Genomic DNA, 17,785 nt, shown 5'->3' with positions numbered 1-17,785 from the left:
AAAGAAGGTCCTGGATTCAAATCCACCACCTCTCTGGGGTGTTTCTGTGAGGAGCTTCCTTGTTCTCACCGCACTTCAAAGACAATTTGCATTACCAAAACCAATTTGAGATGGTCTGAGCTTTGCTACGTGGTGCTTTGTAGCCATCAGACGCCAATAAATACTTACGCAGTATTGTTGCCTTGCAAACATCAGAGAAAACTGAAATATTAGGTATGATAATTCTGACAAGAAAAGCGAGGAATAAATAAAATGTAGAATAAATTCAAACTAGTTAGATACATCTAAAAATGAACACCAGGAAAAGATGCTTATAAAGGACAACAGTGAAATGAGACAGAAAAGGCTCATAAAAATATGTCTTTAAGAAGGATTTGTAAGAATGATGTATGACAGTGAGCTCATCACCTCAATAGTGAGATTGGGTTGGCTGTAGGTCAGGAAGTGGGCTCTGTATATGTGATACCTCGCTACTCCCGTCTGCATTTCAAAGTATGAACTCTAATCCATCTGTGTGAGTGTGTGTGTACGACGTGCTTGGGTATAGAAATGGGTGAACGAGGCTTGTAGTAAAAACTGGATAAGCTTTGAGTGCTCAGAGTAAAGAAGCAGTCCATGTACCTAAGAATGGTCACCCTTGGTTCTCAGTTAAGACTGTGGGATGGCCAGCAGAGCCTCAGCTGAGCTTATGACTCGAAATACACTTTAAGAGTCAACTATAAAATATTTAATTAAATTCTAAAATTAACATTAACAGATAACCAATGAAGAGAAGCTAAAATGGGAATTAATAACCATTAATTCTGTTTTATCCATATTTAGGTGCAGGAAGCTCTGTGCCATGCTGAATTTAATGTCTTGGATACAGTCATTCAGTGCACTGACTTTAAGATTTTTACTGTGGTTAAAAGAAATGTATGAGTGAAAATGCTGTGCTATGCCCGCGGATGACATATACCAAGCTTCTTCCCGCAGGCGATACGGTCTCTCAATCACACCACCACACAGTCCTGACCCACACATACAGTTCTTACACACACACTGGACATTCTGGACATTGTTTTCACTTCATTACTTAAATCACGCTGCTGTTATTGTGTATATATTTATTTATATTTCTTCATACATTCTTATATAGTTCTATATTGTGTATTTTGTTGTACAGTTATTTTATTTTCAACTTTAATTTATATATTTTATCTTATTCTTTCCCAGTTAAATTTACCCTTCATTCTAATTTGTGTTGTACAGTTATTTCCTTTTTATTCCTTCCTAGTAAAATTTACCCTTTTTAATTTTTCATATTTATTTCCTATCTTATTCATAGCCTTTTCCTTTTTTGTTTTCTTTAGGTCACGAGCAGTTGTCCAAGCATTTCACTGCATATCGTACTGTGTATGACTGTGTACGTGACAAATAAAAATTTGAATTTGAATTTTGAATTTGAAACCAAGGGTAACATGTACAAAGAAAGATGCCTGAGGACAGACCCCTGAGGTACCCCACACTTAACTTCCATTGATGGTGACATCACGTCCAAGTGACTACAGTAAAAGACCTTTCCTGTGAATAAGAATAAATCCACCTTAATATTGAACCAGAAATTTGAGATGCTTCAGAGAAATACAGCGATCCACAGTGTCAAACGCAGCACTCAAATCTAATAACACTAAAAGACAACTAATCAGCAGATCATTCAGCTCTCTGATTCCTTTCTGTTTAAAAAAGCAATCAACTGTTCAGCACCGATCATTTCTGATCTGTTGATCACATTTCTCCAGAAAAGGGTCCATGGTTGACATGAGCGGTTATTTGTGATACTGTTGCCATCCTACCAGCTTTAATAGCTCTCTGGCCGTTCTCCTCTGACCTTTGCTACTTAAAAAGGCATGCTCTCCCAGAGAGCTACCACTTACTGGACATTTCCTTTTCTTTGGATCATTCTCTGTAAACCCTAGAAATGGAAAATCCCAGCAAACTAGGAGATTCTGAAACACCAGCCTGTCTTTCTTCCCCATTCTGGTGTTCAGTTTCAACTTCAGCGGGTTGCCTTGAGCATGTCTACGTGCAAGTTGCTGCCACATGATTGGGCGATTGTTATCAAGCAACAAGAACAGGTGTACTTAATAAAGTTTCCAGTGAGTCGTCCTTACTTTAAGAGATTTAAATGCGACATTTTCCATCTTTTACTCCCCGGGAGGAATGTTTCGTTTTATTGCTTTGAAGTTGTGATAGATGTAGGGTTGCACTTACATTTTCCATACGACTGAATTTGAAAATCACAACAAAAATGTGGATTTTAACTTCTTTGTTTGTCTCACCTTCGGTAACAGGCTGAAAAAGAAAGAAAAAGGAACACATTTTGGAGAAGGAAGAGTCTTTTTTAAAATCTCTACACTATAAAAATGCATAAGAGCTGCTCCCTCCTCTCTTCTCGACACACTAAGGCTGCGCTCTAGTGGTCGCACACTGCAATGTGCCAATCTGGAAACAGTACAGCTATGAACCACTGTGGCAAAGCTGTGTGTAAGCTTGAAAACCTGCACAACAGCGAATCTCCAAAGAAAAACCTTTTCACTTCCAGGCATTTATTTCCAATGACGATCGAGGTGTATATAATGCCACAACAACATCAAACGACCAACCTTGTCAGGATTTGGTTACAAATAAATTATTCACACGTTTAGTGTAATGTGATATAAATGTGTTTCCCGCCACCTTACACTTCAGACGTCAGAGCTCAAAGGAATAACACACAGCTGAATGTATATGAAAGCCTGTTCGATGGTTAATGCCACCAAAAAAGTTAAATCTGTCAGTTTTTTTCCTTTGTGCTGTGTTTCACATGCAGTTTTGTTTTATTTTTCACATCTCTCATCCATTCTGCTCCTACAGTGAAACAGTTACCTACAATATATCAAAGATTAAAAGGAAAAAGCCCTTTCTGTCTTTGGAAATTTTCAATTAAATGGACTGAGTGTATAAATGAATTTTAAACAGACTCCAAAGACTCGTACTGAGTAAGTACTGAATGAATTAAGAAGCAGTTCATAGGAAGAAATAGTGTTAAATGTATGTGTCAAACAATAATATTGAAGGAATCTAAAAATAAAATAACTATAAATGTTACTTTATCCATTTCAAATGTATGTTCATTATCTCATTACACTGATTTTTTCCCAATAATATCCCTTTTCATTACTCACGGATGTACACGCTGCATGCATGATGAAACAGACACGGCTCAATGGTCTGGTTTTTTTCCATCCAGATGGTTGCTTGTTTTTTTCCACTGTATTCTAATACACGCGAGTCACACAGTGAGGTGAGCCGCACAGGCTGTGGGCTAGTCTGTTTCCTGTGTTTATTCACAGCACAAACCTCTGGGCGTTTGTTTAAGAGGGATGCTGTGAAAGCTACAGAGACGCCGTGAAATAAAATCTAATGTGGGATAAACTTAGATAAATTGGATTTTAAGGTCCCATCACTCAAAGTGTTTGGTGTCATTTTTCTGTCACAGGAACCAATTTCTGTTAAGCTTTAGCTGTCTGACAGATGGCCTCACGTTTGTCTCTTGAACATTTGGGTAACAGAGGAGTGCATAGTCGTCTCAAAGACTGCAAGGCGCCTGGTCCTGCAGCTTCAAAAAAAGAAAGAAGCACAGATCATCACCCCTCCACCACCGTGCTTCACAGCTGCTAAGAGTTGTTTGTGCTCACATGCTGTGGTTGGTTTGCTCAAAATGTGGAGCTGTGTATTATGGCCAAACATCACCACTTTGGTCTCGCCTGTAAAGGACATTGTCCCAGAAGTCTTGTGGTTTGTTCGGGTGCAGCTTTGCAAACTGAAGCTGTGCTGCCATGTTGTTTATAGTGAGACGAAGCTTTCTGCTGGAAACCCTTCCAAACAAACTATACTTGTTCAGTCTTTTTCTAAGCTTACTTTCATGAATTTTAACATTGATTTTTTCTCTGAGCATTGTACAGTCTGACCCTGGGGTAGATTTGCTGTGGTCTCCATTCACCTAAATGTTTTGCACTTGTGAAAACATTCAGGTGGGATGACAGACTTCAAATTGTTTGTAATGCTCACAAGGAGGCCATCTGATTGTTGGACTTTTCTCTGTTTTCTCTGTATTATTGTCCTTACCTTATAAAATAAAGCACCTTGAGGCAACTGTTGTTGTGATTTGGTGCTATATCAATGAAATTGAATTGGAGTGATCTTATAACTCTTTCCAGGGCAGCAACAAGTGATTTTATAAGTTCATTGCTGATGCTTTTTGTCCTTGGCATTGTATTACCTTGTACCCGAATGCTCCAGATCTGCAAACTATCAAAACATGTGCTTTAATAGTGGTGCTTATACCAGCTGATGACCAATTAATCAGGGCATTTTAATGAGAACTCCTTGCTGCTACTTACCTTGTTAATTCCTGTGGAAGCAGTAAATGTGTACTTTGCTTTTCCACACACTGCGTCTGCATTTTTGTTTAATGTTTGCTGATAAATAAATGTTTTTGGATTACCTGAGGTTGATTTTTTTGTTAGTTTTAGCCTCATTTTAGGGGCTTTAAGGGACCAGTTGATTTTTTAGTAACATCCTGACACACAAAACCTTAGAAATGAAAGGAAGCTTCACTTTCTTTTTACTGTGACTTTATATTTATTTCAAATTGAACACTATGGGGATCTATACAAAAGGCTTTTGGACAGTTTCTCACCTGTTCTCACCAGTAACCCAACACGGAGCAGTAAACGTGAACTGAGAACTTGCCATATCGATCAAGTCGTCAAGGCTAAAATAAGCAGCTACAGTAACGTTTTTCTTCCAGCAAAGAACAAATGTACCATTAATCATTTTCACAGTGCAAACTCGTTCCTCCGCGTTCAGGTGAACAAACGAGACATCTGAAACTTTGGTTCGCTTGGAGTTCACCGACCTCCACCTTCTTTATGCGTTAAGCCACTCAGATTTGTAGTGCAGGCGTACAATCAGTCGGCGAGGCTGCTGCCTCTTTCTGCCTCCTCTCTCCAGCCGAATATAGTCCACAACGGGCTGCGGTATATTCAGAGGCATTTCCAGAAAAAAGGAAGAGGCGTGGCTCAGTCGTGGCATCGCTGATTCATCAAATTAAAGTCACACAAGAGTATAAATACACTACACTGATAGTCTTTTATACATGTGCAGCTAGAGAAACGGAACTGGCCACTGGAGTATAACTGTACACATCAGGAAAGGCCAAAGGTGGAGTAAAGCTTAAGTGTCAGTAGCAGCTGCAAAGACAGCAGGATGACTAGAGTTACACGCATGCACACAGAAAGATGAAGTGGCAGGATGCTTCTTGTGCTTCTACACCTGTTGGGAACATCAACAAAGTGCCCCAAGTTTGAGCCTTAAACAGGCAATTGAATGTTAAAATAACGTCTATATGAATAAGTATGTAACTGAGCAGGGGAAACATTAAAGTCCCCTAAAACTGGCCTGAGAGCAGCCATGGCAAAAAAGATCTTGTACATATGGAGTCCACTGAAGTATTACCACCTCTCACCCTAACGTGCTGCAGCCGAATCAGCAGTAGCACTGCCGGCTGCTCTTGGTGACCTCCTCAGAGGAGTGGACGGTGTTGGGAACAAATCCGCTCTTGACGCCCTCCCAGCCGTCCTGGATCTTGATGTCCCCGTTGCGCACCAGCTCAAAGATGTCCTTCGTCAGATCCACAAACGCCTGGAGGAGGAATCACGAGCAGGCTCAGCAACAGAGATTATGTTTTATTCTGATCATTAATTCTTAAAATAACTGCAAAAATGTCAATATATGCTGCTTATAGCATATTAGGATTATGCATCTTTAAGTCTAAGAGAACCAACATTTTCATGAGGAGTTTTGCATTGAATATTTCAAATTGTTGTCACTTATTTCACCATCACTGCTTACTTTTAATAAAAGTACCTCTTTTTGTTTTAGACACCCTGCATGCAGACGGCAGAGAGAGACAGTCTTCTTCGTGCTCCTGTAGTTATTTATACCACCCATATTATTGTTGCAAAGCAGAACCTTTCTTATAATATCCCACTTTTTCAATTAAAAAAAAAGATGAACTACATATGGAATAAAAACAAACAAAAACTACACCTTCTCCACATTGATGGCCTCCCGTGCAGAGGTCTCCACATAGCGCATCCCGTAGGCCCCCGCCAGCTTCTCCGCCTCCTGCTGAGTCACCTGACGCTGGGCTTCCAGGTCACACTTGTGGCCGACCAGCAGGAAGATGATGCTGTGCGGCTGGACGTGGCTCTGCGCCTCCTCCAGCCAGTTGTGGACGTTTTGAAAGGAGCGGCGGTTTGTGATGTCAAAGAGCAAGAGGCCACCCACTGAGTTGCGGTAGTAGGCTCTGGTGATTGACCTGCACAGAAAGAGGTGTGCAGGAATGCAGACGTGAATAACTGGCAGAAGACCACACCCACAGTGGAAAAAAAGGGTCCCCTACAAATGAACAAGTTGCATCTGTTTGAGTAGTTTTTGCTAAAAAAAAAAAAAAACTACCGTTATACAATTTGTACTGATTTTTTGTTCTTTTCTTTCTTTTGCAGATGAATACAGGTGAACCTCTGTCCGTCCTTATTTCTGACACATTTGGTCACTGTCATGGCGGAAGACCCATCCATGACCCATCTTTGGTGTTTTGGCTGAGAGAAAGAGGTTCTCATCCAAGATTCTGGTCTTTAAATCAGTGACGTTGTCCTGTACCCTTAGCAGAAAAATGTTTCCACCTCTGTGCTTGCTAGTGGGGATGGTATTCTTTGAATCATACTCAACATCTCTCTTCATCCAAACACGAAGGGTAACGTTGATGCCAAAGACCACCTGATCACATCACTTTCTCCTAAGCCTTCTCTCAATCATTTGTTCACCGGCAAACTTAGCACGGGCCTGTAAACGTGACTTCTAAAGCAAATTTTTGTGAGGCTGCAAAAGGTCAGTCCATCATGACACAGTTCAGCGACATGCAAACCAATTATATAACATTCATTGAATGTGTTTTATCTGGATTTTGTATTGATATTCTGTGTCTCGACATTAAAAACTACAATAAAAATTAGAGACTGTTCATTTCTTTGTAAGTGAAAAAACTCACAAATTCAGCAGGGGATCAACTAATTATTTCCCCCATTTTTTTTTAATGTTTTCTTTTAAAAATACACTCTGATTTCCATGTTTACACAATATCAGCATGAATCAAAAAGCTGGCAGCTGGGAAGGTAGGCCATACTGTTATATACAACTCTTTCCAGCTTCTTCAACATGTGATTAGCATCAGGTTGAAAAAAATCTACTTTTTAATATTTTATTTGTATTTTGTGGACTGTTTTCATTTGGCTGCAAGTTTTAATATTTTATATCATTTAATTTACATATTTAAAAGTGACCCCTTTAAAAAAAAACATAGTCATGACTTCATGAATTGTTTTTTTCCCCATGATTGCCAAATCATTAAAAATGTGAATTCTGAACCCAGTAAAGGATTAGACTGGAGATATTCTGGGTTTTTGGTTTGTTTGGTTTTTGTTTGTTTGTTTGTTTGTTTGTTTTTTAATTATTATTTTTCTTTCCAAACATGCAGAGCTACCCGCTGTGGCGACCACTTTTTGAATAAGGGAGCTGCCAAAAGTAGATTATTTTTATTTCGAGACCAGCAAAAGACCCAAACCAGCCTCAGGGAAACACAAGCTGGTGTACTGCCTGTGCCAGTCCTGAGCTGGATTAATGGAAGTGTTGCATCAGGAGGGGCAACCGGCATAAGATTTGTTCCAAATAAAACATGCGGATCCATCTGCTGCGGCGACCCCTTTGGGAAATAAAGGAGCAGCTGAAAGTCCCCCCCCCCCACTGTGATCCAATCCAACCAAAAGAGCAAAGTTTGTGGCTTCCCTATCCTCTCTCTGACTCTTATTAAGATATTAAAATGATCACAAATATAAACTTTAATTTTCAAATGAGGTTAAACAGCTTAATTACCCATCTGGTTGAGATAGTTTTCACCTAACAAACTTTTAGTTTAGTGTTAACAGCAGATGGACAGAGAACTCATGCAGTAATGTTAATGAAGGAAAATGTCAAAACATGTCATCTTAACGTGGCCTAACTGAGCTTTAATGCCCATCTGACGGAAGCATGTGTAGTGTGTGCTTTTGAAGTATGAGGAGAGTCTTGTTTATAGTCCAAAATCTAGTTTTTGTGGACACATGAGAAAGAAATCAGGAGTCTGTCTTTACCTGAACCTCTCCTGTCCTGCCGTGTCCCAGATCTGAAGTTTGATTCTTTTCCCCGGCTCGATCTCCACAAGACGGGAGAAGAAGTCCACCCCGACGGTCGGGTCTGACACCTGTGCGAAGCGGCCCTCAGTGAACCTCCGGATCAGGCATGACTTGCCAACTGTGGAGTCTCCGATGACTATCAGACGAAACTGGTAAAGCCATATAGTCTCCATTTCTCATTGAAATAAGTTCTGCAAGACAAAAAAAACCCCACTCACTTAGTCAGGGTCACCCACAGTAAGCCCAATACTGAGACTAAAACGAGACTCTTAAAAAGATGAAATGAGAATCCTCTCCTCACAAAACCAAATATTTTACATCATCTAATGGAAGGATTTTTGTAAATATAAAATCTAAAACATCAATTAAAATCCTGCTGTTCATGTCTTCAAATTTGGATCCTTCAAAGGGGATGGAAACAGCTGTAGATTAAACATCAGACTTTAAAGCTTCCACAAGCCCCTCCGTCTTTTTCAGAAAAAGAAGATCTGCTTAAATGAGTTTAAACAGATCAAACATTACATTTAATCCAGAGATTGTGCTGACTAGAAGGATATTTTTTGGGATTATGGCTTTCCTCTAAACATGGGAATAATAGGCTCATAGTGTCTCAGCAGTGGCCATGTGATTTACAGATGGGTGATCTAATTTGAAAGAGGGAGGGGGAGGCCACTCCTCTCCAACTCAATAAACAGTGGCGTAGTCAGCCCCCATGTGGATAGCAGAGTGGTTGTTATAGAGCAATAACACACAATGAGGCCTTGAATAAAGCCAGAATTCAGGTTTAATATAGTTGCTTAAAAATCACCATAGATAGGAAGAAGGCGTCCTGTGCTACTAATGATGCAACAAACTATATGGTTCTTTATTTAATTTTTTTTGTTTTGATCACAAGGCCCAACCCTCTTAGCTCAATGAGCATTCTCTACTTAGTTAATTATTTTTCTGGACAACAATTAAATTAAACAACTAATAAAGTGTGACCTACCTCAATTTCAGAGCTCAGTACTTGAAAAAAAGAAACCCCATATTGATGATTATGTTTCCAAAAAAGAAGAAAAAAATGACCCCTAATCTAGCACTGGTTCTGTTGTTGCTTACAGAAAACCCCAGGCGGTAACATACAGAGCATTAGCAGGGCCTCCGGTGCAGCATCGCTTTGTGAGCCGGTTTAAAGGGTGAAAACGGGGTGAGCGGTGTTTGGCCCGACAGGTGATCCGATCTGCTGGCTCATTACAGCGGGGCTGTTGATATTTCCGCGATGATCCGCTGATGAAATGGCAGCAGAACACAGCAGCAGCATCGCACTCACGTCTCTTCCTCGCCCTCATCAGTACCATTACCGTAATGGCGCGCACAGCAGCGCAGCAGCAGATTCCCGGGGCGATGCATTCACGTGCTAAACGGAAGAAAAAAACGGTAAATAAGAAACGAACACACATGCGATTATTTCATATCAGTACTTACTACTTACAAAAATATATTTATAATTTTTTTCCCCTAGACCTCCAGGGTGACAGCGAATGATCAGCCAGTGGAAAACAACTAAACTTATTCTATTTGCTCTTGTACTATAAGTACAATATTTGCTGGAGTATTTTCATTTTAACCTACTATGTACTTCTATAAAGAAAATGTATTTTCTTTTGTTAAACTGCATTTCAGTACACTAAAAATAAGTATATGCAGTATAACCACTATCCAAAAATTGCCTCTTTAACTTTGCCTCCTCTTCTCTCCAGAGCACACCTCCACCTCTCCAGCCTCGCTTCCACCCTCTTCTCACTACAGATTACAATGTTGTCTGCAAAACATCATAGTCCACCCCCACCCTGAACCCATCTGACTTTCCCACCAGTCCACCACCACTCTCCTCATACATGACCTGCACCACCCTCACATACCTCTGTTATCCCTGACTTCATCATGAAGTACCACATTCCAACTCCTTCTGTACTTCTCATATCAACACTCACAAAACAAAAATGGCACCTGCAGTGCTCTTTCTCAGCATGGAGCACTGATCGTTCTTAGGTAAAGACTAAAGCGCATTTGCACGTTTTATTTGATCTTATTCATTGATATTGAAAACTCCATTCAGTTCAGAAGTAAAGTCCAACACATTAGCCTGAAATCAAGTTTGGATTCTTTGATTTGCATTTGGTTTTCGGGTCCATTACAATAACGGTGCTGTCTGACTTTAGCCATGATGGACACTCCGTGCAATCACGATGTAGGGCTACAGAAATGATTTAGTCATGAAAACATTTATTGCTGCTTTTTAAATAGTAAAACAATCTAATATTTGCGAACTTCAGCTTAAATCGATCATTTTTTTCTAATTGAAAACATCCAAAGACGTCATCGATCCATTTTACACAACTTTCTGACATTTAAATGACAGATATTAATTTGTTATTTGCAGAGTCGCTTTATTCGAATATTTTAAAGACATCAGATGGAATTTAAAATGAAGCTTATGTTTACGAGGAGTGTGTGAACGCACCATGAGTTTTCTGCTGAAGTTTGCAGTTTGCTCTGAAGTAAGCGAACTCACGCTGTCCTTATTTTATTTAGACTGTTGGACTCCGGTGATTGCAGACGAGTGCGACCGCTTCTCGACGATAGAAGATCACGTGATAATATTTCGGTTCGCAGCAGGACGGAAGGAAATGCCTTTACTGTAGCTGCTCTGTGGTTTTGATGTGTCTCAGCATCCTTCGGAAAGTTTTCATAATATCACCGAGCCTGCAGCCATGCAGCAGGAGCTTCTTTTCAAAGTCCTGGTCATCGGAGACTTAGGAGTAGGGAAGACGTCCATAATCAAGCGGTATGTGCATCAGATCTTCTCCCAGCACTACCGAGCCACCATTGGGGTGGACTTCGCCCTGAAGGTGTTGCAGTGGGACAGTAACACTGTGATCCGGCTACAGCTGTGGGATATTGCAGGTCTGTCAAACTTTAACGACCCACTGGTTTAAGGCTTATATATATCAGGTGATACAACGGTGTTTGTGAGTGAGTGAGTGTGTGTGTGTGTGTGTGTGTGTGTGTGTGTGTGTGTGTGTGTGTGTGTGTGTGTGTGTGTGTGTGTGTTGGGGTTTTTGGGAACAAGAACCATTTGTTTCACCATCAGCAGCCGTGAAAGCTGCTTCTGGAAGGAAAGGCGCTTTGCAAATTCACTTGAGAGGATATTTAGAGGAGAGTTAGAACATAAATATCTTCATCTTAATCTAACTCAAGTCTTTTTGTAGTGTCATAAATAAGAGGATAGCACTTTTTTTATTTAAGAAGTGAAAGGCAGAAGAAAAACAAAGAAAAGAAAAGCAGATTTTCCACCCAGTAAGTGTGTTTCTGTGTGTGTGTGTGTGTGTGTGTGTGTGTGTGTGTGTGTGTGTGTGTGTGTGTGTGTGTGTGTGTTGGATGCCTGGGTCACTCCCTGCCGTTTGGTGCCTGGTTGAGGAATGTAGATCCCATGCTCATAATATCAGGCACATGATGGCAGTTGCTGGAGACTAAACACACACACAGAGCTCCATAACTGGCACTCATAAACCATGACGTGACTTGATTTAATTTGATGGACTTGAAAGCAGTCTTTGTATGTGCGTGTGTCTGATTGATGGTGTCTCATCCCAGGACAGGAGCGGTATGGGAACATGACTCGTGTCTATTACCGGGAGGCGGTGGGAGCACTGGTGGTGTTTGACGTGACGAGGGCCTCCACGTTCGACGCCGTGCTGAAGTGGAAGGATGACCTAGACTCCAAGGTCAGATGGCTGAACCTGCAGAAGCATAAAGCTGGGCTTTTCTGGCTTCACCGTCATTCTCTCTGTCTTTTTTTTTTTACCCACACGTGACTGATCGCATGGTGGTTAGTGCTGTTGCCTGAGTTCAATTCCACCATCGGGTCGGGGTCTTTTTGTGTGGAGTTTGCATGTTCTCCCTGTATTTGCGTGGGTTCTCTCTGGGTACTCCGGCTTCTGCCCACAGTCCAAAGACATGCACTTTGTGTGGATAGGTTAATTGAAAAATCTAAATTGCCCATAGGTGTGAATGTGCGAGTGAATGCGAATGGTTGTTTGTCTCTGTGTGTTAGCCCTGCGACAGACTGGCGACCTGTCCAGGGTGTACCTCGCCTCTCGCCCTATGACAGCTGGGATAGGCTCTAGCACCCCCATGACCCTGAAAAGGATAAGCGGAAGCAAATGGATGGATGGATGGTTGGTGACTGATCGCAACTAAAGAGAGAGAAAGAGTTTTTGGCCCCTCCATTCATCTGTTTTCTTAAATGTTTATGCAGTTCGGGGTCACGGAGGGGCTGGAGCCTATCCCAGCTGTCACTGGATGAAGGGCAGAGTGCACCCTGCACAGCTTGCCAGTCTATCACAGCACCCCACTGACTCAAAACCTCTGTTATTTTCTTTGCAGTATTTCAGTGTTTTTTCTCCTTCTCACAGGGATCCAGCAGCATTTCCCATAAAAGGCAAAAACCTCAGGTTGCTACATTTACCCACATGTTTTCTCCTTTTTACCCCTGCATCACTTCTAGTGTTGTTTTTGGGATCTTGCATTGGGAGCTATAGTTGCATTAGTGCAGTGAAAGTTGGAAAAAAAAAGCCCAACAGATCACAATCGTGCTCTTGGTTGATATTCAGGTTGAAGGGTCCTCATTTTTATACAACAGAGGAGCGAACAAAGCAGAGCAGAGGCGACTCAGCAGATGATCTGAAAGACGATTTTGGGCAAATTTAAATCAGGTTTTTGCTTTTTTTTATGGGAGTAGTCATGCACATTTATGATCTCCTTTTGTATATGTGGAAAATTATCAGTCATTGTTCAAATGTAGATTAATGCCACGGGCTTTTGAAAAACCTTGCACTTTGATGTGCATGAAATGGCAGAAAATGAAGAAGCAGAACTTGAAAGGGAAATAAAATGTACAACTTATTTTTTGCAGACTGTTGCATGAAAAGCGCGTAAAGGGGAGCATTTTTGGACAGAGACATCATAAAAGATGTGAGAGGATTTCAGAGGGTGAACACGCACCTCTGAAAAAGCTTCCTGACACTTTAAAGCAGACAAAAACCACTCCATGATGAGAACAAGCGAAAATTAGCACTCTAGTCTCTTCAGCTCGTATAGTTGTCAGTAATACTTTGTTATTGGTTTGCTTTTGTGATAAAATGTCTTTACAGAGAGACTACAGGGCACACTGATATTTTTCTGTTTGTGTGCTTTAAGGTAAGACAGGGCCATTTAACAATTTATTTAAAAAATAATGTGATCCAGCTCAACTTTCTTCTGTCCAAAGGTGACACTGAACCATGGGAGGCCAGTTCCAGCTGTACTCTTGGCCAACAAGTCAGACCAGCTGGTTTCCCAGCAGCCCAAACTCGACGTCTTTTGTAGGGAGAACGGCTTCGTCGGATGGTTTGAGACTTCTGCAAAGGTGTGAGAGAGGAGACCCACGTGGCTTTTGATGCAATCTCTGCAACAAGCTGTAGATTTTCTTAGACAGATCGTTGAGTACACCAAAGATTTCTGTGCAAATTGTTAAAGCTTAGAGGTCTTTCTTTGACTACCCAAATGATAACTCTGTGCCATACAAGCAAGGCCCAAAATCGGGTTATATTTGCATATTTGGGGGGAAACTGGAGCAGTGTTATTTCAACAGAAGCTTCCTGTAAAAACAAACGATTCAAAAAATGTTTCATTCAAAGTCAGACAAGTTTATTTGCCGTCCTCTTGGGAGGCAAATAGAGGAATTCCAGCACTCTGGTGTGAACTAGACTCTTCTTTTTCTTCTCATTTAATGCCTTTCCAATGAGTTACACACAAGAGTGTGAGGTAAAGGCTGCGATGTAGTTACTGTACACAAAGGTTCATGGACATAAAGGGTGACTGACATGTGGGCAGTTTGAAAGAGAGCTGTAGATGTGTGACAAATGAAAGGAAAAGCCTGGACCATTAAAGCCCTCAGTGAGGGGCTCTGATACAAAGTTATGCTGTGGGGGGCGTTTGGGTCCACAAATCAACACAACGCTGTCCTGATTGCCTTCATCCTACAATGAAACATGCTGCTCACACTTAGAAATCAAATAATATGACATCAGTCCCCTGCCAAGCATGCATTCCTAGTCCCAAAGAGTCTAGCTCTGCTCTAAATTAATGCGGTAATAGTAATTTTTTTTCTTGGCTAAATCACTATAGTAACCTATGGAGAATGCTTAACCTGGCCAGGAGCAATTTATGTGCAGCGTTTCAGTTTAAAATCAGCTGAAAGCGTCACATTTTCACTGATTCCAGTGCGCTTTAGGCGTTGTACAGATTCTGGGCTGAAGGAAAAAGGTTTATAAGTTGTACCTTACACCACTAAATGAGGCCCAGCTGTAAAGTCGAGTCGCATTCTCACAGGATTTTGCTGGCATTCAGTCGGTGATGCAGAAAATGAATGTTTACGCTCGGGCGTAGATGTGCCGCTATGTCTGATTTAAACTGCTGCGATGGCAGCTACTAGAACCCAAAATAGTAAACATTTATATTTGTTGGTTATTTATTTCTGAGAATACCTGTTAAACCAATGCAATTAATTGACTGCATCACTCTGAATAACCGCTGGTGTTTCAGAGCTTTAAGGTGCTGCCGTCACATTAGAAGTGAACGGCAGCACAGAGCGGTAAAATAAATATAATAGAGTGAGATATTTTACCCCTTTGTGCGCTTTTGATGCTGGTTAATTCACAACATAAAGATAGCCTTATTTGCAGCAAGGTTGCATTTTATTGCTATATTCTCTATAATTTTTAGAGATCACCTGTTCCTCTGATAATGTCTCTGATTGGAGGAGGCAGTGCTGAATTATTGTAGGGTCTTGACCTTACAATACAAAACACCTGCAAGCAACTGTTGTTGTGATTTAGTGCTATATAAATAAAACTGAATTGAATGTGTTGTCACTATATGAAAAGTAAGGAAAATTACAGCTTCTATAGGACTCATTCTGAGTTTAATATGAATGTGCGTCCATGGCAATCAATTCAGCTTCTCTTGAGATATTAAAATCTGTGTGTGTCCGCTGCACCGGTGTGGCTGTAAAGATTTCATCACAGCTGTCTTACTTTTTCTATTTTTTTTTCTCACTCAGGAAAACACAAACATTGAGGAGGCAGCCCGCTGCTTGGTAGAGCACATTCTGAGAAACGAGGAGAGTCTAGTGACAGAGCGAGAACCTGGTTCGCTCATCCTGTCCGGATGCGCCACGACATCAAAGCAGCATCTTGGCTGCTCCTCGTGTTCAAAATGGTAATGTCTGACATCAACAGGCGACCAAGACGGGAAGGCCACGAGAAATGTTTGACTCAGGGACCGCTTTAAGAAAAATTCTGTCTCAGAGTGATAGATTTGATTTTAAAAACATCTTAAAAGTGTTTAAAGTCTTTGAAGTTCTGTGGGTATCAAAATGTGATTTTTATTACTTTATTTCTTTATCCATTTTTTTTGTCCCTCCACACAAACTTTAACAATCTTAGAAATCAAAACACTAAAAAAAAGAGAAAAAAAAGTTGGTACATGCAGTTTTTATTATTGGCACTTTCTCGCTTCTTTAACTTGCTTTGAATCGACAGTGTGACACTGATATTTGAACTGACGGCTCTCTGTGGCACTTTCGTTCTGACGCTGATGTAACATGAAAAATAATTCCAAACTTTGATTTTTTTTTTGCCTGCAGTGTGAACACAGACACGAAAACATGAATCTTCCTTGCGTTATTTGCACTTTTCCTCGGCCTACGTTTCTATCTGTGTTTAACCGCTCACTAAAAATGTCAACGTCATGAATACTGCATTGTGAGCTTGAGATACATAAAAGCAGCTGCTCAGCTTTGGATAACATATAGACTGGGAATTGGGAAAACAGCCTGACTCAGGGAGGGGCTTCATACTGTTCAACTCTGCTGCTTGAAGCACTAATACTGACCTCAACTCAGCTGGGACGAGAAGTCATATACAGTCTCTTTGCGTATGACTCGGTAGCATTAGCAGTTTATAGCAAGCACACTGTGTTGGCTATGTTTTTTTAATAGGATTTTCAAGAACCTACATCACTCTCTTTTGTATATGGATTTGAGTGAACATTTAATATTGGGTGGGCCACATGTGAGCGCCACACTCTTGGCTTCAGAAATAACTGCTGTATGGGAATGAAATCTCTTTGCAACAGCTATCGCCACCTAGTGGCTTCAGATAGAAGGCAGGTTTAAGATACTTTCCTACTGACTTAATTTTTCCAACCCCAAAATTAGCTCAATGTTTTATATTGCCTATGGGGGCATTTGGTCTAATATCCACTGCCAAGCCAATGGATGTGGTGCATCAACAGTGCCTCTATGATAAGGCCCAGATATTTGAGGAGATAAGCCCAGAGCAGAGGTGGGCAATTAATTTTCCCACAGGAATCACATGAGAAGCTGGAACTGCTATGGAGGGCCACACCAATCAGCTTGTTGAGATATGAAATTAATACTGAGCAGAATTCAGCTCATCTTATTGGTGTGGGTGCAGTTTATCATGTGGCCCCTGTGGGAAAATTAATTGCCCACTGGTGGCCTAGAGGAATAATAATAATAATAACAATCATAACAAAGAATTTAGCCAACAATAACACTAAGTGGGATTTTTTTTGCTTTGCACCAATCTCGTTGAATATATTTTCCTTCTACACTGCATCGTGAGCTGATGAAGTGGAAAATCTGTTCTGGCACAGTGCTGAGGAAACTAAACAAGAATCCTTTGCAGTCAGGAACAAACAGAGAAGTATCGGGGACCCTGGAGGGGAGACAGTTTAGCAGATATGGCCACTAAAAAGACCATTCAATTAGCTGATAAGATACTAAAGACTGTTTCTGAATTCATTAATTAGAAACAGCTGTAAGAATAAAACAATTAAGACATCTGCGGGTCCTCCAGTGCTCTGCCTCTTCCTGATATACTGACGGATATTCAGTCAGCTGCTAATTTACATGTGTTGTCTGTATTTTAAATGTGGTTTCAGTGAAGAATCTCATTTTTGAAGTATTTCACTCTTAACTTTCACCATAAACTCTTGGCTCTGTTGTTCAAATGGGACATTTTCTTCAGCTTTAAAATCAACTTCTTGTCAGTCCAATAAAAAAATGTGGTATGTGCTCCTCCTCTTCTGCACAGACGCTTTTGTTGAGCTTGTCTTGTGTGTTATTTGAAGGTCCATGTTTTCAAATTAGGCATCTGTTTTATATTTTTCTTCACTGCCTTTGATGTGCAATAGCACTTAAGCCCTTAAGAATAGAGGCATTTGTCTGCACCCTCTGTGGACCAGACTATGTGTATATAGACATGTACTTCTGCATATGTTTTAAATGATGATCATTCAGGATTTTTGCCTCAACTACATGTCACTTAAATCAACACTCCTTCAAATGAACAATA

The 17,785-nt window shown here is 40.7% G+C and overlaps 2 protein-coding genes across 3 annotated transcripts; one reads left to right on the top strand and one right to left on the bottom strand.

Moving 5' to 3' along the window:
• Positions 1 to 4,657: 4,657 nt before the first annotated feature.
• LOC147320893 (ras-related protein Rab-39B-like) lies at positions 4,658 to 11,256 on the bottom strand. Of its 2 annotated transcripts, none has more exons than XM_086309137.1 (5): positions 10,825 to 11,256; positions 9,444 to 9,717; positions 8,277 to 8,509; positions 6,136 to 6,406; positions 4,658 to 5,727 (listed from the first exon to the last, which is right to left on the bottom strand). In XM_086309137.1, exons 3-5 carry the CDS (start codon positions 8,489 to 8,491, stop codon positions 5,572 to 5,574), a joined length of 642 nt encoding a protein of 213 aa, XP_086165263.1. In that variant the 5' UTR covers positions 8,492 to 8,509; positions 9,444 to 9,717; positions 10,825 to 11,256; the 3' UTR covers positions 4,658 to 5,571. The 2 variants fall into 2 exon arrangements, with proteins under 2 accessions (XP_086165263.1, XP_086165262.1); XM_086309136.1 differs by having other exon boundaries at positions 9,307 to 9,717; positions 10,825 to 11,255.
• On the top strand, positions 10,858 to 17,515 carry rab38c (RAB38c, member of RAS oncogene family). Its single transcript, XM_086309138.1, has 4 exons — positions 10,858 to 11,267; positions 11,958 to 12,088; positions 13,633 to 13,770; positions 15,466 to 17,515. Exons 1-4 carry the CDS (start codon positions 11,075 to 11,077, stop codon positions 15,625 to 15,627), a joined length of 624 nt encoding a protein of 207 aa, XP_086165264.1. The 5' UTR covers positions 10,858 to 11,074; the 3' UTR covers positions 15,628 to 17,515.
• The last annotated feature ends 270 nt before the right edge of the window (positions 17,516 to 17,785 follow it).

Source organism: Aulonocara sp. 'chitande type north' Nkhata Bay, linkage group LG10 (genome assembly GCF_057382095.1).
Source record: "Aulonocara sp. 'chitande type north' Nkhata Bay isolate Kocher_YH1m ecotype deep benthic linkage group LG10, A_spYH_male_GT1.1, whole genome shotgun sequence".
NCBI classification, from domain to species: Eukaryota; Metazoa; Chordata; class Actinopteri; order Cichliformes; family Cichlidae; genus Aulonocara; species Aulonocara sp. 'chitande type north' Nkhata Bay.
This window is presented reverse-complemented; position numbering and strand designations above follow the sequence as displayed.

Excerpts from the sequence above, each read along its gene's own strand:
- LOC147320893 (XM_086309137.1), bottom strand. The coding sequence starts at position 8,491 with ATGGAGACTATATGGCTTTACCAGTTTCGTCTGATAGTCATCGGAGAC. Across the intron at positions 6,407-8,276 it reads GCAGGACAGGAGAGGTTCAG|GTCAATCACCAGAGCCTACT; the intron begins GTAAAGACAGAC and ends CTTTCTGTGCAG. Across the intron at positions 5,728-6,135 it reads AGGCCATCAATGTGGAGAAG|GCGTTTGTGGATCTGACGAA; the intron begins GTGTAGTTTTTG and ends TTCCTCCTCCAG.
- rab38c (XM_086309138.1), top strand. The coding sequence starts at position 11,075 with ATGCAGCAGGAGCTTCTTTTCAAAGTCCTGGTCATCGGAGACTTAGGA. Across the intron at positions 12,089-13,632 it reads AGGATGACCTAGACTCCAAG|GTGACACTGAACCATGGGAG; the intron begins GTCAGATGGCTG and ends TTCTGTCCAAAG. Across the intron at positions 13,771-15,465 it reads GGTTTGAGACTTCTGCAAAG|GAAAACACAAACATTGAGGA; the intron begins GTGTGAGAGAGG and ends TTTCTCACTCAG.